The following is a 24,314-nucleotide window of genomic DNA, read 5'->3' as shown; positions in this document are numbered from 1 at the left end:
TGTCACCTCACAGCAAGAAGGTTGAACTCCGGCTGGGTCAGTTTGGCATTTCTGTGTGGAGTTTGCACGTTCTCTGGGTTTAATTTGCAAATTGCCTCGTCCGTATTTACCATCTCTCCCTTCTCGTTTGTACTGCCCAAAATACTGCCAAGCTGTAGAAGTTGTTGCGTGACTTGCCATCTGTCCTTCACGCATACACATTTTTATGCATTAAATAGATTATATTTAATATTTAATCCTTGTGGCGACACAGTAATGCAGTGGTTAGTGCTGTCGCCTCACAGCAAGAAGATTGCTGTTTTGAGCCCCGGCAGGGCATTTCTGTGTGAAGTTTGCATTTTCTCTCCGTGTTGGCGTGGGTTTCACCCGGGGGCTCTGATTTCGCCCACAGTCTAAAGACATGCGCTTTTTCATATTCTTCATTCTCAGTAACATCTTCTAAATAATCTATAAACTGCTTAATATGAATAAATAAACGGCTCATAATAAATAAATAAACAGAAACACAGACTTTATCAATAAAATAGGTTTAAAATTAAATAGCCGTATGACATTTCTAAGCACGGTGCTGCTTTTGAAGCAGATTATCCTACAGTGACTAAAATTAACAATATTCAACATTCATTCATTTTCTTTCGGCTTAGTCCCTTTATTTATCAGAGGTCGCCACAGCAGAATGAACCGACAACTTATCCAGCATATGTTTTACACAGCTGATACTCTTCCAGCTGCACCCCGGTACTGGGAAGATAAATGTCAACAGATCATAGAAAATTGTGTAAATGTACATTCGTACATTAGAAAAATACTCTAAAAATAATAAAAGAATCCCACTGAGCCATTTAATTAGTGCTGTATTTATATAGTGAGTGGCATGTGTGTGCAAAGTAATATTTAGTCAGTTGGACATTCTTGCAAAATAAACCCTTTCAGGTTGACACCGATCAGCATCATCATTTATAGCAGCATATGGCTGTTTGTGTTCTTTTATAATGATTATGCTGTACTATTTCTGTGTCTAGACAGTTAATTACGCACTCAAAGTGAACAGAGAACAGCTGATACCATTACTAACTGTATGTTTTAGCTACCACACTTTTAGTGTTCACACAACATATAATACCTAACACAGAATTGTGTTTTTATCACATTTAATATTAAATTTTATACTATTTTTTGTGTGTCTGTGTGTTGTAACCTGTATTTATTTATTTTTGAATTTGTAACTTTGTCCTGTTCTGCCTGTCTTGATCAGGACTCCCTGGTAGAAGAGATATTGTATCTTAATGGGACATTCCTGGTTAAACAATTAAACAAATAAATGTGCAGGTGACTGCAGTAAGGATGAACATTTTAAATATGTAATGTAATGTAATGTAATGTGTGTTTATATAGTGCATTTATTGTGTATGGCCATACACCCAAAGCGCTTCACAATCATGAGGGGGGGTCTCCCCACACCACCACCAGTGTGCAGCATCCACTTGGATGATTCGACGGCAGCCACAGGACAACGGCGCCAACGCGCTCACCACACCAGCTATTGGTGGAGTGGAGAGACAGTGATAGAGCCAATTCGGTGGAAGGGGATGATTGGGAGGCCATGATCGTATGGGCCGATAGAGGGACTTTGCCCAGGACACCGGGGTTACACCCCTGCTCTTTCACGAGAAGTGCCATGGGATTTTTAATGACAACAGAGAGTCAGGACCTCGGTTTAACGTCTCATCCGAAAGACGTTATATACAAAATTACTAAAGGAGTTGGCTCCTTTACCTGGGGCTGCATCAGATTCTCTAATAAAGTCTAATACTCATGATCTAAGCATCTACATCAATAGTGTAATGGTTTGTGTTGTAAGTAGTTTTTCTAATGCAGTAGTGTAAGGCATTACTGATACATTTTTAGTAATATTGGATACGGTGCAAGCAGTACAACATACGTTTTGCCCAAAATAAAATTGTTCAAAGAAAAAAGGCACTACTTTTCTGATCCTTCCTTTAACAAACGAATGAATCGCCCATTGTAAGCGTGTAGATCAGTGGTCACCAAACTTGTTCCTGGAGGGCCGGTGTCCTGCAGATTTTAGCTCCAACCCTAATCAAACACACCTGAACAAGCTAATCAAGGTCTTACTAGGTATACTTAAAACATCCAGGCAGGTGTGTTGAGGCAAGTTGGAAGTAAACCCTGCAGGGACACCGGCCCTCCGGGACCGAGATTGGTGACCCCTGGTGTAGATTGCTGAATCACTTTTTTCCCTCACACTTCCGACAATATCCAGGTAAGCACAGCGTCTTCATGGCTCATGATGACTCCAGGATCTGTTTGTATTTGCTGCTGTGTTAGTGGGCGGGGCCGCAGGTTTAAATTTTTCCGGGTTTGCGTGCGCAACAATTGGGCAGGGCTTGTGTTTTGTAGCCACGTCAAGCAGAAACAGCTCAAGACTCATTATGAAGATGATTTATTCTAACTAGGAATGTACCAATATAGTAAATACCGTCATAGCGCAATAGTAATTTTTTTCAATAGGCGCGTGACTTAATAAAACTATATTTCTGAGAAAAGTTTGCTTAGGCGAATGAAGCAAACGGGTGGTAGCTGGAACTACAATTCCCATCAGCCTAGGCGTGGCCATCATCCTTTGCGGTCTGTTGTCACTACAGATCCAGTAATGCGGAAATGGAGTGTGTGAACCTAAAGCGGGTTTTAAATCGGATGTGTGGAAGTATTTTGGTTTCTTTCTAAAAAGATACGAAAAATGAGAAAAGGTGACAGACAAAGAAAAAAACAGTATGCAGGCACTGCCAGACTGTGGTGAAATATAAGTCAGGGAATACGACTAAAAACAGTCATGGGGACAGCAGAACACAGCACACTTGTTAGATTGATGCAGACATTGACTTGTACCGTAAAGAGACCTCTATCTCACTCATGGCTTGTCCTCTCAAGTGGTGGAAAGACAATGCACAGCGTTACCCACTGCGGTCAACCTTGGCTAAATCATATCTCTCTGTCCCAGAAACCTCAGTCCCAAATGAGAGGGTTTTTTTCTGTTGCAGGGGATATTGTAAATGCCCAGAGATCCCAGCTTTTGCCAGATTATATTTATATGATAATTTTTCTTTAAAAAAAACCCATCTCTATCCAAGTGAGTGAGTGATTAAATGTTTAATGTGATGAGTTCTCAACAATACTAAATTGAAGCTTTATTTTTTCTACATGGTTTTATAGTTTTTTGTTATTAAAATTAAAAAATTGAAGTTCCTGTGGCTAATTTGTATGTCATTGATATGTTCAGTGCTAAAGTAAATAAGTACTTTTGGCACTTTTTTTGAGTCTTTTCATTAGTTTTGTTTTCCTGTAAATTACTCAATAAATACCGTACCATGCCATTCATACCGAGGTATTACCATACCTGACACAAGGATTCTGATACCGTTACATCCCTAATTCTAACCACTATGAGTTGACTCTTTTTTTTTAGATGAATCAATAGTTTTAAAAACTGTCCACTTTCAAATTTAAGCTTTAGCTGGACATTTCACTTCACTTAGAGCTGATACACACTACATGGAAGGTCATTTTCAAAAACCCACAATAGGGGCTCTTTAATTAATAGTAACAAGTAATCTGCAAAGTATAATTGTTTGGAAGTAAACTGCACAAGAATGCTTGGTAATAATTTGTGAATAAAATGAAACCACTTGTAACTCTGCATGAATAAATGTACCATATCTTTTATGATGTTTGTTCTTTGTTTTCATTACAGGTATCTTATTCTCTACACTGGTCTTTGGACCAGCTTGTGGTTTCATTCTTGGCTCTCTGTGCACCAAAGTTTATGTTGATGCAGTCTTTATTGACACAAGTGAGTACTGGCATCGAATGTGCACACACTGAAAACTGACTCGCTTTATTTGAATTTTCCCTCATTTGTAAATGCATAAAAGCATGTGTTAAATGAATGCGTGTACTGAAATGCTGCGTCTCATCAGATCTGTGTTCACTCCTAACAGCCACGCTGGACATCACTCCTGACGACCCACGCTGGATTGGTGCCTGGTGGGGCGGCTTTATCATCTGTGGCCTTTTTCTCTTCCTCTCCTCGTTTTTCATGTTTGGGTTCCCGCAGTCGCTGAATGAGCCTGGCGAGGGTCCAGGGGGAGAGAGCGAACAGGCCATGCTGCCCGCTGAGCTAGTGCAGGAGTATGAAGGAGTCAAAACCTCAGATGACCTGGAGATCAGCACTGGCCTCACCTGCTGCCAGCACCTGCAGGGTGAGCGAGAGGACACCAAAAACACACAGAGGTCACGCGTTACACTTATTAAAAGCAATCAAAGTGAAAGATTTTGCATGCCATTGTGATCAGTTTATTCCTTTTTGAAGTTTTGGCTGCACAATAAATCATCGATATCGCAGTGTGATCATTCGCAATAGTCACGTCACAGGATATGCATTGTCGAGTTTATATTTATCATATGCATGTGTTTTTGAGGTCTGTGACTGAGGTGATTTTGAGTCTTAATATGGCTTTTTTTTTTTTTACATTTTTCTGTTTCAGCTAATGGGATGATTTTTGATGACAAATCTTATTTTGATACATATTTTGAGAAAATGCTTTGAATTAAAAAAAAACTCAATACACTGTTCAAATTTACTAGCCTTATGTTATGTTTGGGATGAAAAATCCACTGAATTAAACTGCTGTAAAAATGCATCAGATTAAATTTTTTTTCAGGTTTTTCTTTTTTTTTTTTTTGCATAAATTTGTTCATCAGTTCTGATCAAAACTACTAAATTGTTTAGAAAATTACAGGATTTGAACTCTTTAATTGTGAAATTCATAAATGATGTGACGGATTTGATAAAGAAAAGCAGACAAAATGACCTTTTTTCATAAAAAAATTAGTTGTGAATTAGATTTTTTCAACCTTTTATTACAGTCGTGAACATGTGAACAATTAGTAACAACATTGCCTTGGATGAATTGTTTCATTTAAATTTTTTCACCCAAATTTACTGTTTGTGGCTGTTTTTGCCCCATTGACTTTCATTATAACCTTTTTTTTAAATTGCAAAACCATGACACCATTTAATCATGCATTTTTGATTGTTGGTGGTTTTCCCTGTTTGCAAAAGGTAAAATTTGTAATTTTTACTGTTGATCATCAGTTGGCACCATTAACCTTTTAGATGGGCCTGTGCAGATAAAGCTCAGTTTCTGGATTTTATATTGAGTAAATCAGCAAATTAAAGTTTGTGCATATGTGTCTCTGAGTGTCTGAGAGTGTGTAAGTGACCTTTGCACCCTTACCTTAATGTGTCTGAGAAAATCAAAACATGCATCTCAGCTCTCAGAACTACATGGTGTAAATGAAAACAAAGCCTGTGTATTTATGTACCATCAAATGTGCTTATAATTTAAGTCAATGGGACAAAAACAGCCTCTAACAGTAAGTTATGAAGAAAAAATGAAAAGCTAGCCGTGCACCAAAGGCAATGTTGTTATTAATCGTCCACATATCCAAGAGCTTGATAAAAGGTAAAAAAAAATCCAGTCCACAATTACTTTTTATAATGAAAATACATCATTTTGTGTGTTTTTTCACCAAATCAGTGACATCATTTCTGAATTTGGCAATTAAAGAGTTAAAATCCTGTAATTTTCTGAACAATTTAGTAGTTTTGATCAGGACTGAGGTTGACTAACAGTTTTATGCATAAACATTTGATAACATTATTACTCTGATGCATTTTGACAGCAGTTTAATTCAGTGGATGTTTTTCATCCTGAACATAACAAAAGAGTAGCACAGTGCAAAAGGTTTAAAAACATTCAGTTATAAGACCGTTTGTAACTTTAATAACTATTCATTTAATTAAATTATTTTTATTATTCAATTACTACCTGGATTATTTGTACTAATCAATTATTGCATGTTTTTCCTCATTGTATTTATCTGTGCTTGTAGATTGTTTATTCCATTAGTCTAAAATTATCAATTGATTCCAAATAGAGCTATTCAGGTCATCTGTTGAAACTCTATCATATCACAATATATTGCAGAATAACTAAATATCACAATGTTAGATTTTTCCAATATCATGCAGCCCTAGTTTTGGCTTTTATTTCTGTGTGGAGAACAAGACTCATCTCTCAAAGTGCTAATAGCAGGTGGAAAGAACAATGAAATACATCCAATCATCTATTAAATCTAAAATATTTTGTGTGTGCATGTATACATATTTATAATAATATGTATAATGCAATTTTTTGCAACACGTTAACACAATAATTCTGCTTATGATGAGACTTTATTTCACACTGTCCTCCTTACACGTACAGCCCTTAGAGTAGCAATAGCAATAAATTATGCATTAGTAAGGAATAATTGACATTGGGCTTTAAAATATTACAAAATAAGCCAAAAACAAGATGGTGCTGCGGCCATGATGGGAAGCAGAGCATCATTAAAAGGTTGAAAACTCCTTAACAGTGTGATTTTGTCTGGATCATCCATTTAATATGATTGTTGTTTGGTCTCAGTTATCCCCAAGGTGACTAAGCATCTGCTGTCCAATCCGGTTTTCACCTGTGTCATCCTCGCGGCCTGTATGGAAATCGCTGTGGTGGCTGGATTTGCTGCCTTCCTAGGAAAATATCTCGAACAGCAGTTCAACCTTTCAACGTCCTCTGCCAATCAGCTTCTAGGTAGACCAAACTGCACCAAAACAGTCATAGAAGTTGAGCAAGCAAGTACAAGTATCTAAAAGATGCATGTCAAACCAGTGTTTGTTTTTTTACAGGTATGACAGCAATCCCCTGTGCTTGTCTGGGTATTTTCCTGGGTGGCCTCCTGGTGAAGAAGTTGGATCTGTCTGCATTAGGGGCTATTCGTCTGGCCATGATAGTCAATATCATCTCTACGGCCTGCTACGTCTCCTTCCTGTTCCTAGGCTGTGATACGGGCCCGGTCGCCGGGGTTACTGTTGCCTATGGCAACGAGTGAGTACAGTGCTTCAGCATAAATGCCTCATGCCAATTTATAGTGATGCACAATAAGTGCCAATAAATACAGTCACTTCAAGACTTTTGTGTTCACACTTCAAGAATAAAAATGCTAAGAGTTTAGTAGCATTCGTTTTTACAGAGAAGATCATGTTTAAAATTCAGCTCACGATACTGGACCACAAAACCAGTCTTATGTTGCACGGGTACATTTTTGGAAAAAGCTTAAAATACAATGTATAGGTCAAAATTATAGATTCAGTAAGACTTTACAAGAGTACATGAATAATAATGTATAAATATGTAAACATTTACATTTAGTCATTTAGCAGACGCTTTTATCCAAAGCGACTTACAAATGAGGACAAGGAAGCAATTTACACAACTATAAGAGCAACAATGAATAAGTGCTATAGGCAAGTTTCAGGTCTATAAAGTCTAAGAAGGAAAGTATTAGTAATATATATTTTTTTGAGTACAGTTAGTGTGATATCCAGAGAGGCAATTGCAGATTAGGAAGTGAAGTAGAGACTAAATAGTTGAGTTTTTAGTCGTTTCTTGAAAATAGCGAGTGACTCTGCTGTTCTGATGCAGTTAGGGAGTTCATTCCACCAACTGGGCAAATTGAACGCGAGAAAGTGTTCAGGAAAGTGATTTCTTCCCTCTTTGGGATGGAACCACGAGGCGACGTTCATTCATAGAACGTAAGTTTCTGGAGGGCACATAGATCTGCAGAAGTGAGAACAGATAAGAAGGGGCACAGCCAGAAATCGCTTTGTAGGCAAACATCAGAGCTTTGAATTTGATGCGAGCAGCAACTGGCAGCCAGTGCAAACGGATGAGTAGCGGAGTGACATGTGCTCTTTTAGGTTCATTAAAGACCACTCGTGCTTCTGTTCTGGAGCAGCTGAAGAGGCTTGATAGAGTTAGCTGGGAGCCCCGCTAGCAGAGAGTTGCAGTAGTCCAGTCTGGAGAGAACAAGAGCTTGAACAAGGAGTTGAGCTGCATGTTCAGATAAGAAGGGTAAACTAAACATTACTTTATTATGTACTAATTATAATAAATTAGGAAGGTAATGCTGACTCGCAGGGGGAGTATCACAATGGAGTGTCAGTCAAAACAAGATCCATTTTGTTGGTTTGTATTCACCAATGCCAGTACATAACTCTTCACATGGTATCAGACTGGTTTCTAGTCATAAATGCATAAAGACAGATCAAACAAATAAATCAATAAACAATACTGTATAAATAAACAGTACAAGAAAACATAACTCACTGTTGCACGCAGCCACAACACCATATGAGGAGTCCAGAGCAGTGAAAGACGAGCATACTGTTACTCTGAAGCCACACTACTTAAAGGGCTGATGATTAGGGTGGGAAGGTGCAGCTGTGAACCATGTGGTAGGCCTTCAATGTGTTCAGCAGAGAGGTTCAACGAATATTGGGCAGGGCTTCAGGGAGCATGTCACAGAGATTTTCTAAACTAATGATATGTTAAGGCACGCACTACTTATGAACTAACTTTAACCACAACATGAGTTACAAGAGTTCATGTGTGAATAACGACTTAATACCTTAATAACTTGTTAGTACATGTTGTTAATTAATGTATTAATTAACATTTAAGTTTAAGCTAAATGGAACCAACATGAACTCATGAGCTGTTAATGTATAACTGTGTCATGACTTTACTTGGAGGAGCACACTATCATTAACTCATCCTTATAAACTCATGAATGTGTTTAGTCTGTTGATGTTGACAGAACACTTTTCTATTCTTATTCAGTGTAAACACACAAGACGGAGTATAAGGATGCATAAGGAGTTAATGAGTAGCTAAGAATGAGTTAATAATGACATGCCCCACCAAGTAAAGTCATGACATAAATATACATTAGCATATATCATGAGTTCATGATGGATAAATTAAGCATAAACTAATTGTAATTAATACATTAATTAACAAACAAGCATGTAATAACAAATAATTAAGATAGTCGTTATTCACAGATAAACTAATAGTTAAAGTTAGATCATGCATCATAATAATGTTCCTAATAATTCCAAATAATAAAGTAATGTTTAGTTTACACCAACACATCATTATTCATGTACTGTTATTACAAAGTGTTACCAATTTTTCTTTTAAGGCAAAACTCCGTAGGCTATTAAGTACAGATCCATTGTGTTGCATTTTGTAAAGTTCCTAGTTTAAACATATAAAAATGTTTTTTTTAATTTTTAGAATCCCTCGCTGAGGACTTCAAGTGATTTTTTCTGTATTTAATTTTTAAATAGTTGTATCTCAGCTAGATGTTGTTCTGTTCTAACAAATTTTACATCAGCTGGATGCTTATTACTCACCTTTAATATGGTGTATAAATCTTCAGATAGGGTGTTTCACTGACCCTTATGAATGGTCCAGGGTCACAATTGTCCTTCTCTCATCTTATATTCATTGTCATGATTTAGGAGTCTGGGGTCATGGGAGCGGACAGAGGCTGCCTGTCTGTCAGGCTGTAACTGTTACAAATCTTCTCTAAGCCCCGTCTGCGGCTCCAATGGTGTCACCTACCTCTCAGCCTGCCTCGCTGGCTGTACGAGAACCGTGAGTCTCCCCCACATCCATTCATATGCACACAAGTCTTGTCAGAAAGGTCATATTTATGAGGTGAACATGTATAGAATCACAATGTTGTTAGATGTAAAATTCTTCAAACTCTGAACTTTCTTTGAGTTCACCTTGAAGTCAAAATATTACTATATTCATTTCTAATGGGTAGTTCTTTATTATAAACAATTGTGTTGCTTAAATGTAATTATATTAAGGGAAAGGCACAGCTAAAGTAGTTCCAGACTGGTGTTGACTGCATTTCCTTATCACTTTGTCTAATCATTTCAAAAATCCTTACGGTCTTCCACATACAAATGCATTTAATTACACAAAAATCTGCAATGCTCATTTCAATGTAGTATGATTCGGGACACAATTATTGTTTTGAATTCTATTTAGGATGTCTAGTATGCTAATTGGGATGCAGTATTGGAAACACAAGTGTACATAAAAGTGTTGTCAATAGCAGTAAAAAAAAGATACAGTTGAAGTCAGAATTATTAGCCCCCTGAATTGTTAGCCCCCCTGTTTATTTTTTTCTACAATTTCTGTTTTTTTTATCTTTGCCATGATGACAGTAAATAATATATGACTAGATATTTTTCAAGACACTTCTATACAACTTAAAGTGATGTTTAAAGGCTTAACTAGGTTAGTTAGGTTAACTAGGCAGGTAAGAGTAATTAGGCTAGTTATTGTATAATGATGGTTTGTTCTGTAGACGATCAAAAAAAATTAGCTTAAAGGGGCTAATAATATTGACCCTAAAATGTTTTTTTTTAAAAAACTCACTTTGTTCCAGCCAAAATAAAACAAATCAGTCTTTCTCTAGAAGACAAAATATTATCAGGCATACTGTGAATATGTCCTTGCTCTGTTAAACATCATTTGGGAAATATTTAAAAAAGAAAAAAAATTCAAAGGGGGTTAATAATTCTGACTTCAACTGTACATGAAATCACTAAACTTAAAGGGATAGTTCACCAAAAAAAAAAAAATATTTTACTCACTATTTACTTACCCTAATGTGGTTCCAAACCTTCACGAGTTCCCATATTATATTGAACACAAAAGAAAATATTTTGAAGAAAGCTCAAAACCTGTAACCATTTATTTCTATAGCAGGAACAAAAAAAAAAAAAAAATGCCATGATTGTCAATGGTCACAGCTTTCCTTAGTGTATCTTCTTTTGTGTTCAACAGAAGAAAGTAAGTCAAACGTGTTTGGAACAAGTGAAGGTTTAATAAATTATGACAGAATTTTAATTTTAGGATGAACTATTGCTTTGGTTATTAAAATTACTCTTCTTGAAGATATTTAATGTACAGTTTTGCTATTAGTAGAAATGCTGCTGCAAAACACTGTTGAGAGACATGCAGATTCAGCTAAACCACAACATCCATATTTCTTTCTCTCTTTCACGTGGATGACATTTTTATTGCAGTGAGGGTGGGACAACCTGTCAATCACATGAGATCGACCAATAGTAAATCACAACAGACCCAGTGCTTCATTATGCCCTAACTGACAGAGTCCCTCCCTATTTTTGTCTGTTGTAGATATACATCACTACATAGGCACCTATAGATGCAGTACCTATAAAAAATACTACAACTAACTTTATCATAGTGAACACTGATGTACAAAATGCAGTTGTACTGTACAATTACTATAAACTCACAGATACAAACACAGCATAATATACTCTGAAATACATACAGCAAAACAATCAAACTTATCATACTAATCAATCTTCAGTTGTCAAAAATATTTGAACAAATTGAGAAAATGTTTTGTTTACAATATTTTGTGTTGTTTACACACAAAAAAGTGTTGGAGAGGTTTATTTTAACTAGGAGTGAGTGAGCTATTTTGAGGCCACCAGAAAACAGTTTGCTCCTGAGTTGTCTTGTGGATGAAATATAGATGAAAAGAGACAGACAGATTTATTTAGAGTTGTATTTTGAATCTTTAATGTATGTGAAAACATAAACAGATAGGTTTATTGGCATCTCTTTGCCCAAGAAAAATCACATTACATGCATTACATGCACATACAATGCATTACACATTAATACTCAGCGAATTTCACAATATACACATATCACAGAATGATCCGTTACCCTTTCAAGTCCCACATACATAGTATGTTTGGTCAGGGGTGACACTTCCCCCTAAATACGTATACTAAATATTATCAATTAAAAAAATAATTATAATATTCTAAATAAATACAAGTATTATTATTATTATTATTATTATTATTATTATAAAAAGTATTATTATTTTTTATAGAATTATTATTTTAAATAAATAATAGAAATTAATCCAATGTAAAGACAAAACTGGAGTGATCCAAGATCAGTCATTCATTTATTCATTTTCATCCGCTTATCTGGGGGGTGGGGGGGTTCGCAGGGGCAGCAGTCTTAGGAGAGAACCCGAGACTTCCCTCTCCCCAGACACTTCCTCCAGCTTGTCCGGGGTAATCTCGAGGTATTCCCTGGCCAGCCAACAGACATCGCCCCTCCAGCATATTCTGGGTCTTTCCTGAGGCCTCCTCCTAATGGGACAAGCTTAGAGCACCTTTCTAGATAGGCTTCCAGGAGGCATTCGAAACACATGCCCGAGCCACCACAGCTGACTTCTCTGATGTGGAGGAGCAACATCTCCACTCCAAGCTCCTCCCGGGTGACAGAGCTCCTCACCCTATCTATAAGGGTGCGCCCTGCCACTATGCGAAGGAAAGTTATTTTGGCCACTTGTATCCGAGATCTTGTCCTTTCGGTCATGACCCAAAGCTCATGACCATAGGCTGTAATGCCTGTTTCACAGTGTATGAGCGGCACATATTTTTCTGGTATGCGTGTTAAACAACCAGGATCGAGAACAGGAGCACTGTGTGAGATGCATGGGTTTGGTTTTCTGTTCATATTCATCAGTTTGTTTTCAATCAAACTACATTGCTTTCGCAAGCGTTGAATCAGTTGTAAATAGAAAATCACATCTTTATTCTGGGATTACTACTCTTAATTAATACACTTACATATACTAAAGTAAACTGTAACTAAACTTATTCACTGGGGCAAGTGCCACAGTAAAGGGGGTCTGGTGATGCCCCTGGTAAGTCTCGTTCTTCTGCTCCACTCCAATCTGCAAAAGACAAAGACAGCACCAACAGAACCCTAACTGCTGGCTGAGCTCCAGCAATGCACAAGCTGTTTTCAATTTTCAGATACCTTTTAAACAATTCTCATAACCCATAGACTGCTTAATTGGGAAAACAAAAATGGTTTTGTAGCTTACAAGATTATGCATGGTTTAGCTCATCCACCTCTATCTGACTTTTTAAAATGTACATCTGTAGAAAATAGATTAACTAGGAGTGCAGCTAGAGCTGACTGAATTCCCAACTGGACTTGGGTTTCCTGGTCGCTGAGAAGATCCTCGGATTTGCAAGATTAGTGTTGTGTTTTCCCGCCTTTAGGATAAGCTGAAACATAGGCTGTCACCCTCCACACTGAAGGCCTATGTTGCAGCCATCTCCACTCATCATGATGCGGTGGATGGCAGCACGCTCGGGAAGCATAACCTAATCATTCGGTTCCTCAGAAATGTGAGGCAATTAAATCCATCCCGCCCCCCCTCTTGTGCCCTTTTGGGATCTCTCTGTCATCTGCAGAGAGATCTGTTTGAGCCACTCAACTCAGACAGCTCTGCTGGTTACGTTACATCGATCAAGAGGGTCTGGGATCTGAAGGCATCTGGTGCCTAGAATTCGGGCTGGCCTACTATCAGAGCAGCTTTTTATCTGTTAAGTGGTCGGCAGATGGAAAGTGCCATATTAAAACAGAGGTTGCGCCATTGGATAATGATGCCCTCGCCTATCAGTGCCAAGATGAGCCATGTCCCCCGGGAGTGAGAGCGCAGCAAGAAGTGTTGCCTCCTCTTGGAAATTAGCACGTGGTGCCTATCCTACAGATTTTTGTAGAGCTGCGGGCTGGGCAGTACCTAACACATTCATGAGATATTATAATCTTCGGGTGGAGCCCGTTTCCTCCCAATTACTGGGTAACCTCAGCCAATCAGGAGGAAACTAAGCTGGGTGTCAAATAAGCTGGCGCACCATGCTTCATTACACTGTGCTCCTTGCACTTATTGTGCTCTGCTTAGCGAATGAGATGTATTATTCCATACGTGTCATTCAGCCATGGAGTGCTCCCTCTTCTCAGGCGGACCGTTTTATTATCATAGCTTATCACATATAGCACTCGCCCTGGATAGGGCTAGACCATATGTTCATATTGTTACCTAGTTTCCCCTTGGGGTGTCCTTCCCCTTCGTGACTGGAACGTATTCCCAACGTACTGTCATATCTTTTCAACTCTAAATTCCAAAATTATTCCCATATTCTGACAATTAAAGGGCATAGGGAAGGTTACGCCCTTGGTGATGCTTGTCCACTCACACTATGCTTGGCAAATTTCACATCAGGGGTGTGACAGGCTCAACTGCTGTGGTGTTTTCCATACACACTTCCAAAGTGTTGGTAGACACACGTCATAGTTCCTGCTGAAGGGAAACGTACCGGTTACAAAGGTAACCCACATTCCCCAAAGATGGGAACAGATTTGTGTGGTCTCCAGCTGATAGCTGAGTGTTCATCTAGTCTAGTGGCTCACTCTGCGTGCGCTGGTTATATATACTCTGCTAATGATTAATCACTAACAGCTGCAAGCTGAGCTCTGGCAACTCATAGGCATTCATTGGCCCATTTTCGAACTTCCGAAGTCTCGGTAGACACACGTCTTCATTCCCATCTTCGGGAACATGGGTTATGTTCATAACCATGATGTTCTCCAGTGTTCTTTTGATAAATCTCCACTGATTCTCTAGAAGGTTCCTTCTTTTCGATGTTGTGTGTCCATAACCTGAAAAAGAAACACCTGCCATAGACAAGAGATCAAGACATCATATTTAAGCCCACCTCCACCCCCTTCCTCTTGGAAGGACATCTAATAATCCATCCATCCTTCCATCCATCCAGGAAATACCTAACCTGAGCATAAGTTTCCAGTCACTGGTGAGATGAGATTCCCATTTCTCCACATGCTTAATCTGCAAAAGACAAAAAACAAGACCAACAAAGCTCTACTTGCTGGCTGATCTCCAGCAATAAACAAAGTGTTTTCCGTTGCTCTTGAGATAAATCTCCAGCGATGCTCTTGTGAGTCTTCTTCTTCTGCCTGTTGTGAGTCAATTACTTGAAATAGAAACACCTGCCGCAAACAAGACATCTAGTTAATAATCTAGTAAAAGTCCACATCCACCTCCTTACTCCTGGAAGGGCATCTGTTTATCCATTCAACCATCAATCCAGCAAATACCTAACCAGACCATCATTTTCTAGTCATTGCTGAGGTGTGATTCTCATATCTCTACATGGCCCAGCCTAATCTGCCAAAGACAAAAATAAGACTAACAGAGCTCTACATGCTGGCTGAACTCCAGCAATAAACAAAGTGTTCTCCAGTGTTCTTCAGATAAATCTCCACTGATGCTTTTGTGAGCCTCCTTCATCTGCCTGTTGCGGTTCCATTACCTACAATTTAAATAACTGCCACAAAGAAGACATCTATCTAACAGTCTATGCCCACCTCCAACCCCTTCTTCTTGGAAGGAGATCCATCTGTGCACTCATCCTTCTACCTTTGAAGGATATTCCTGATCATCATATTCCAGTCATTGCTGAGGTGTGTGATTCCTATTTTCTCCACATGCCGCACTCCAGTATGTAAAAGACAGAGACACGACTAACAGAGCTGTACATTCTTGCTGAGCTCTAGCAATGTACAAGTTGTTCTCCAGTGTTCTTCAGATAAATCTCCACCGATACTCTGGTGAGTTTTCTCCTTTTGCATGTTGTGTGCCCATTACCTGAAAAAGAAACACCTGCCACAGACAAAACATCTAACTATCTAAGCCCACCAGGAAGGACATCTGTCGTCGATAGGTCATTCCTGACCATCAGTTTCTTATCATTCCTAAGATGTGTGATTCTCTAGTTACTCCACTCCATTCTGTAAATGACAAAGACAACATCAATAGAACTCTATCAGCTTGTTCAATACTATCTATCTATCTCTCTGTCTGTCTATGTGTCTGTCTGTCTGTCTGAAAAAAAAAAACCCAACCATCATTTAGTATGTAAAAAAAAAAAAAAAAAAAAATCAAAATTATTTTAAATGTACAGTACTTGTTATTACTGGGGTGTGTTTCTCTGTTTCTCCACATGCTCCTTGCCAATCTGCCAAAGAGAAAGATGTCAAATCTTTGATTAATCTCAATAAATTTCTCTGGAAACTAACTCCATTGTTTAGTCTGTTCAAGCAGTTCTACCTGTTAGCTGAGCTCCAAGTCTTCAAGTATATCTCCACCATTCCCCTTGTGAGTCTCCTTCTTCTGCTCCACTCCAACCTGCAAGACAGCACCAACAGAGCCCTCTCTGCTCTGTTTCGGATAAATGTCCATCGATGCTCCTGTGAGCCTCCCTCTTCTGCTTGCTCTCTCTCCATTACCTGAAAAAGAAAAACCTGACTCAGGCAAGGCCTATCTAACTATCTATATCATCCACCACCCGTTCACCTTGGAAGGATTTTTTAAAAATAAATTTCTAAACATCAATTTCCAGCTGTGTGATTGCATTTTTTTAAAACACATTAGAAAGATATTAAGTCATTAATTCATCTTAATACCATTCTTCAGACATTTCAGTCTGGTTCTGTTCTAACACTAACAAATAATATTTCACAGGAATAAATATATACTCTATAAGATGACAATCTATAAACTTAGAATAGATAAATGTGTTACAATAATTAGTAAAACTGTAAATAGGATAAATAACAATAAAAAGCTACAAATGTTGAACAGGCCGACAGTATAAATTACAAATAAATAATACAACAGCCAGACAATCTATCCACCAATAGACTTACAGTAATATGTGTTAAAGCTGACAGCATACAAATGCATTATAACAGATCCATTTATCTGACGATACAGGAAATAACAATCTGCAAATGTTGAACAAGATAGTAATATACAAATGAAGCATACAAACAAACAAAAATATTGAATCTATTGTATGTCTATCAACCAGACAACATAACAAATGGCATTCTATGACTATGAATAGGTGACTAAAAAAAGATAACAATAAACAAGCTAGAATAAAAAAATATATTCAAGATCTTAACACTGACAAGTCTACAATATAAAAAATCTTAATTTCCAACCAACTTTCAGTAACTTTACAATCTACAGTATAACCAATAAAATACGTGGAAAAGCTAATTTAATAATGTGAATCGACATGACCGAGAGAAATACCAAAGTGTCCTTCAGCAAAATTATGTCAAAACAACCTAAAATTATACTTTTAGACAGACCTTTACATACCAACAATGTCAGCGATGGCCAGACCCTAAATGCAGTTTCTCTCAGTCAGCGGACGCTTTTTGAACACAATCTTTTTTAAAAATGCCACGGACTCTGGTAACCACAGCGACGCCACCGCGCCTGTGCCATATTCTAAAAAGGTCCAGCGCGCAATTTGCGTGAAGCACTGTAGAATAAAATAATAATAGTTCTGTAATAGATTTTGGTCCTTGTACAGGCCCGTTGTTCGAAAGACCCACCCCCAGAATTTGTCCCAAACACTCATTTGTCCTATTTTGACTGCTATGCCATAATAAATAATAATAATAATAACCCCCTCCTAAAACTTTTGCAATTAGCTCATAAACTGTACACTAAACTGTCGCTTTAGTTTCCTTTAAATTTGGTAAGAAAACGGTGGCAGAATTCGGCTCCTCCTCGTCTTTTGTTTTTCATTTGATCAGCAAACCACAGCTGTGGACAGCGAGAGAGCGAGGTGTGTATTTATAGATAAATTAGTACAATATATGCTTATTAGCAGTTCTTTGATATAGATAACCTTGTATCACCTGTATCCCCATTGTCATGAAGGAGCAGTCGGGTTTTCTCAGCGTTCACCTCATCAGCACAGCTGTTTCCTCCAGCGAAAAATGTAACTTAAACATTTCCCCATTTTTGTTTCAAAATGAACTACCAATATTAAACACTTTACAGTTCGTGTGGCATTAACTATATCATACAGTCTTGCACAGAAATAATTAAACACAGTGACAGAAGCACTTAGAGAATTTACTCGTTTAATGTGAGTCAATGACCGAGACAGAAACACCAAGGGTTGTCCAGTATTAAAAATGCTTCTCATTTATTATTGTCATTCAGATCATTTAATATGTGAATTAGCCTGTAAGTTTAAAAATATATTCATATGTGTGTCATTTCATTAGAAAAATGGCAGTTTATTTATTTAATACACGAAAACAAAAATGCACTTAAATATAGAAAGTGGTTTTACTAGAGTAAATAGGGGGTTGAGCCTACTTAGCTTATTCAAAACTCAAATGGCTTTGCCTGTCTATGTGTTACAGTGGAATACTAGTATACTACCCATATTAAACAAACATTTTTAGGTGTATTACAATTAAATGACTACTTATAAATGTATTATTAGGCTTTATATATATATATATATATATATATATATATATATATATATATATATATATATATATATATATATATATAGTAGAAGAACAATATTGTTTATATGTATTTTTAAAAAAACCTCATATTTAAATAGAAAATGACTGTAAAAGGGTCTGCATTTTGAGAATTAAAGAACTTTCACCAGGCTGACTTCAGGCCTGCTGTAACGCTATCTTCTGAGTTAATAAATAATAGGAACTTTGATTCTCAATTTGACCAACATTTGTATGTTTATATTGCATTGTACATGCATTTAAACGTCTTATTTTTCAGACATAGAGTAAATAGTCTGTGTAATCTCAAAAAAAATAAAATATAGTTCAGTTTAAACATCACTGAATAACACTGAAAGGTTTTATCATCTTGTTATATTTTAATTATCGGCTATTGCTGTTGTTTTTACCAAATTTAAACAATTATTTTGACACTTAGTATTCAGCAGTGTGTAAACTGCGCATTCATTTTATTATTAGATCAGATTGCAATGGTTTCTTCGTCATTTCAGGCATTTGTACCATTTCATTTTTGTATCTTGAAATGAATATTTGTTTGTGCTGAATCACTGTTGTTCATTTGTCATTTTCTTTTTCTGTTAAGAATTTAACAGCCTTTAAATGTCATTTATAAGAGATGTACAATGCTTAAATAATCCTCACTTAATAAACACTGCATAAATAACCCTCACTCAAAACAGTAGGGATGAAACATACACAGTAGCTTCACTTTTGGAAAAGAAAATGTATTGGAATGGTTTATTATTCCTTTGCTTACACATGATGTAATTTTTACATTGTAGCTAATTTATTAGGATGTACTTGTCTGAGGTGCTTTTACTGTTTCTCTACATGCTCCATGCTAATTTGCCAATAAGAAAGATTTCAAGTGTTTAATTAATCTCAATACATTGCTTTGGGAACTCCCTTGCACAATCTGATTCAGCGTAGAGAATAGCTACTTTATTCCGGGATGGCCACTAATAATTAATACACTTACATACAAAGAAAAACCTGTAACTAAAGCATTTACTGGAGCACTGGCCATGTTTACTGGGGCACATTCCCCAGTTAGTGCGGTCTAGTGTCACCCCTGTGTTTAGTGCAAGCTTAAAAATAGGAAAAAATCATAACTACTGTAATTTCATTAGGAAACACCAAAAATCCATTCAATTGCATTAAGGATCTTGTGTAGATCATTAGAGTCTGTGTTTTGTACCTGATTGTTCTTTTTTTTTTACTGAATTTTACACTGGCACAATAACATTGGTGAAATTTCTGCTCTGTCCTAAGTGACAAACACAACTGCCATTTTGTCACTTTCCAATTTGTGAATACGAACATTCCTTGAGGACATTACACCAACAGACACATTCCCTGATTCAAGCAGATCGATTCACCCTGACATACATCTGCTTAAACACTTCATAAAGTCATAAGCAAAAAGAGTTCCTTTGGGAATGCTCACTTGAGTTCTCTTCAGTCCCCTTTGTCTCAAATGTTTATTTTATTCCTCTTCAAATCCCCTGAGCAGCACTTAAGGTCCATCATGAAATATGCACTGAACTCTGCGCTGTCCTCCCTTTCTCAGAATCTGACGGGCTGTAAGTGCATTGCTCACAGCGAAGGACTTGGTACGGCCACACCAGGGAAGTGTCCCAGTCCAGGCTGTCAGCAGGCCTTCCTCACGTTCCTTGCAGTGGTGTGCGCTTGCAGCATGATCGGAGCCATGGCCCAGACCCCATCTGTCATCATCCTCATCAGGTAATGCTATGACACTGTTTAGTTAAAACAGTATATGTAGTTCCATATCACTAGTTTCTTATAATGAACCAACTCTGATCTGTGTGTTGTTGGTGTGTGCAGAACTGTGAGCCCAGAGCTGAAATCATACGCCCTTGGAGTTCTCTTCCTGTTGCTCCGGCTGCTAGGTGAGATATTTGCAGAGCAAGTGACATCTTTAGGTGTCATTTTACACATTTGCCAATTAATTAGAGCAGCATGAATCTTTATTATATAGATTTGACAATTAGCACACACATTTTGAAAATGAATATTTCCTCCATTTCTCAGTAAATATAGGCAATGTATTTTGGTGCATTTAAACAAAACAGCTTTATTAAACAGATATATTTATTTAAATTATATTTTAGTCACCAAACATATTTAGAAAGTGAAAGATTACAAAATAAATTCAAGCTAAATATTGCTAAATAAATTACATCTAAATTACAACTAAATTCTTCATTTTGGTTTTTCTTCTCTTGATTTTTCCTGTTTTTAAATTTGTATTTAATATTTTTCTATAACATATAAATTTGGCTGTACTAGTTTTTGGACTGTTAATGTAAGTTATTTTGTTAAATAAGCTCCAGATTTGGCTTCAGTACTGACTAATCTAATGTACATGCACAAATATATTATTGTACAGCTTCCTATTAAAATCTGAATTTAAAAGAGATTTGTGAGGGGTGCACCTATATTTGCCTTCTCTCAAAATGATAATTTTCTAACATATTTAAAATCAGAGCAGTTATTAGTCATCTCAATACTGTAAAATACATGAAACAGAAATTAGGTTTCCTGTTGTACTTTCCCTGATGATGGAAGAGCGTGGACTTAGAATTAAACACTGATGCAGACATTATGCCACTTCATCATATACCAAAATTATTGTTCAAAATGTATTTTTTTATTATGTTAAACAGAACAAGGCAAATTTTTGACAATATTTCCTATTAGATTTTTATCTGATCTTATATATACAGTTAAAGTCAGTATTATTAGCCCCCCTTTTTATTTTCCAATAATTTCTGTTTAACAGAGAGAAGATTTATTCAACACTTTTCTAAACATAATAGTTTTAATAACTCATCTCTAATAACTGATTTAATTTATCTTTGCCATGATGACAGTAAATAATATTTGACTAGTTCTAGTTCTGTTCTAGTTCTTTGACTAGTTTCAAGACACTTCTATACAGGTTAAAGTGGCATTTAAACGCTTAACTAGGTTAATTAGGTTAACTAGGCTGGTTAGGTTATTTAAGCAAGTTATTGTATTATGTTGGTTTGTTCTGTAGACTGTTGAAAAAAATATAGCTTAAAGGGGCTAATAATAGACCTTAAAATGGCTTTGAACAAATTAAAAACTGCTTTTATTCTAGCCGAAATAAAACAAGACTTTCTCCAGAAGAAAAAACATCAGAAATACTGTAAAAATTTCCTTGCCTTATTGAGAGTAATGCTGGGCAAACATTGTGGTCCACTGATCACAATTGATTTTAGTCAAATGCGGACTTATGCGATTCTTCATGTTCATATAGTGTATAGGGGGACCATGTGAAAAAAACCACAGTTAAATCAGAGCTATGAACCGACTGACTGACACTCAGTCCCTTATTACACAAACACACACACACATTTCCAGGTTCGCAGAGGTGCAATATTAAAGGATATATTCAAGAAAGCACAGAAACAATCAATAGCCAATGATAGTGGTGTAATAATTATGATACTACGATAGTTCGTAGTGGCTTTTAATTTCTTCCTTTTCATATTATGAAAGTATTTTATTTGGATGGGTTTTTAAGGTCTGTGATTGTAAGAGTTCAAGCGCATTTAAACCATTTGGGCACAAAAAAATGATAAAGTTTACAGATTTAATAAAGGTAAATTGTGTTTAATTGTTTAATACAATGAAGACTATACACAGTTTTTTTTTTTGTTTGATTATTGAGTTTCTATACTTCAATGCTGTTAAACTCCAACCTAAAACTATAAAGCTTGGTTTAATTTATAACGTTGTTTTGTTGTCTTCATCTGTGCTTTAATCTATTTTTTTATATATATAATTTTGTATATTTTATGCAGATGCACTCCTCTACAAATGATCCCAATCAAATAGGGTCACCTTGTGAAATCATATTCATATCGCAGTATATATCCAGAAAAACATAATAAATAATGTTGTTTTTTTCCCCCAATTTCCTGCAGCACTAATGTGTAGTGTGAAAGCAGTCAAAAGAAGCATAGGAGTCAAGTCACTGCTGACCAATCGTGAATGAATCATGAGCTTTGGCTTTACATAGCATGCAATATTCCTCTACAGTTTAAGTTGGTACCTTGCTGAAAATTTATGGAAACTGCACATCATATTTCGGGTCCACAAGACAGCAAAGAACCAATCAGCATCAAGGATTATAACAAACAGTTTTATTAATAAGCACTAAAAGTTCCACTCTTTCAATTTTCAACTTGAGTTCAGTTCTTCTGATTCTCCTCTGTTTTCCATGTCCCAGGTTTCATTCCTCCACCTCTGATCTTTGGCATTGGGATTGATTCCACCTGCCTGCTCTGGAGCTCTATGTGCGGCATTAAAGGAGCCTGTATGCTTTACGACAACGTCACTTACCGATACCTTTACGTCAGCATCGCCATCGTCCTCAAATCCAGCGCCTTCATCCTCTACGCCGTCACCTGGCAGTGTCTGCGTCACAACTACTGCAAGTACATTAAGAATAGTGAGGATTACCTGACGCCGAGTCAGCTGTTCGCCTCCAACCTCACGCTGGACAACCTGGGCAAAGACATTGCGCAAAATCCGTCAAACCGCACCAAGTTCATTTACAACCTCGACGACCATGCCTGGAGCGAGAACATGGAGTCAGCCATATAATCCCACCCCAAAGAGGGCCATCCGGCCGATATGCACACGCTAGCTTAGTCTCATAATGCTTTTATTCGAAAAACAAAGGCCATTTCTGCACATTCCCGCTGACAGGGAGAAATGGGCACTCTTTTGGCGTATCCAGGGTGTTTTGACTAAACCGAGCCAAATGAATTTGACTGTTACTGTAGTCAGGACTTGCATATGCTGGATAAATGATTCGTGATGAAACGCATCCATCATATTAGGACGCGTTTTAGGGGCTGTTTACACGACAACGTTTTCAGCCCAAAATGCAAAGTTCTGTATGCGTTTTGCCTGTTCATTTACACAACAACAGCGTTTTTAGACTGAAAGCGCATAAAACTAAGGTTTTTGAAATCGGTGACATTGCCATGTCCGTGTAAACACCTGAAAACTAGTGGATTTGAATGTTATCACTCGGCTTAATGGCCGTTATTAGTGGTTATCAGCTAAAAGATCATGTATAATAAGCTCAAAAGGCTGTTATCATCCATCCACATAGTTAAACAGCTATAGATCACATGCGTTTGTGGCTGTAAGTTAACAAGAATTATTTATATTATTTATTAAATTTCCCATTATTTGTATTTAATTAACGTTTACTCCTACCCCAACCCTAAACCCAACATCACAATAATGAAAAATCAGATCGGGTCCTGGAGTCTTCTCTATTAGTATAGCTAATTAACCATGTGGAAGGATGATAACAGCCTTTTGAACCTACCAGTAGGCACAGAAGACTCCTACTAGCCCATATCTATCAGGTGATAAGCATTGATAACGGCCATTCAATCTAGTGTTAACAATCGAAGCAGGTGCGAAAACGATGCATCAAAGCCTTTCAGAATTATGACGTCATGCTCATGCAGGCTACATGTTTAGGGAGGTGTGCTGTAGATTAAAGGCAAATGCGAACAAACGCACAACAGTAGCAGAGTATGTGGTAGTGTGATTGTTGTTTGCTAAGGCTAAGTTTGGATCTACTTTAGATTACAACAAACCGAGATGCATCGCACACAGCAAATTTTACAACAGTGCCAAGGGTTGTTGCTAGAAAGGATACAGCTCCGACCAGAGAATTAATATAATATAATATAATATAATATAATATAATATAATATAATATAATATAATATAATATAATATAATATAATATAATATAATATAATATATACACATGATGACGACTGAAGTCTTGCCTTCTTGTACAGGAGCCAATCAGTAATCACTTTAGACTGAAGATTCTCCAGGAGAGGGGATCAGACCAGACGTGAGTTCCTGCAGATTTTGTCTGATTCAAACATTTAGAAATGAAACTAAAGAAAGCGTTGTTGGTAAACTATATAGGTGCTT

At 37.0% G+C, this 24,314-nt stretch overlaps 1 protein-coding gene across 1 annotated transcript in view; it reads left to right on the top strand.

The window, feature by feature from the left end:
• Nucleotides 1-23,874, top strand: part of slco3a1b (solute carrier organic anion transporter family member 3A1b) — a 40,063-nt gene extending 16,189 nt beyond the window's left edge. Inside the window, exons 3-10 of the mRNA XM_087261879.1 lie at nucleotides 3,773-3,871; nucleotides 4,020-4,280; nucleotides 6,552-6,716; nucleotides 6,812-7,010; nucleotides 9,491-9,626; nucleotides 19,861-20,033; nucleotides 20,136-20,200; nucleotides 22,570-23,874. Coding sequence (XP_087118005.1) covers nucleotides 3,773-3,871; nucleotides 4,020-4,280; nucleotides 6,552-6,716; nucleotides 6,812-7,010; nucleotides 9,491-9,626; nucleotides 19,861-20,033; nucleotides 20,136-20,200; nucleotides 22,570-22,946 — 1,475 coding nt within the window. The 3' untranslated portion in view covers nucleotides 22,947-23,874. The remainder of the gene's footprint in view (nucleotides 1-3,772; nucleotides 3,872-4,019; nucleotides 4,281-6,551; nucleotides 6,717-6,811; nucleotides 7,011-9,490; nucleotides 9,627-19,860; nucleotides 20,034-20,135; nucleotides 20,201-22,569) is intronic.
• Nucleotides 23,875-24,314: the final 440 nt, after the last annotated feature.

Source organism: Danio rerio, chromosome 7 (genome assembly GCF_052040795.2).
Source record: "Danio rerio strain M-AB ecotype USA chromosome 7, GRCz13ab, whole genome shotgun sequence".
Classification (NCBI taxonomy): Eukaryota; Metazoa; Chordata; class Actinopteri; order Cypriniformes; family Danionidae; genus Danio; species Danio rerio.
Note: the sequence above shows the minus strand (reverse complement) of the source record. Positions and strands in the feature narration are given on the sequence as shown.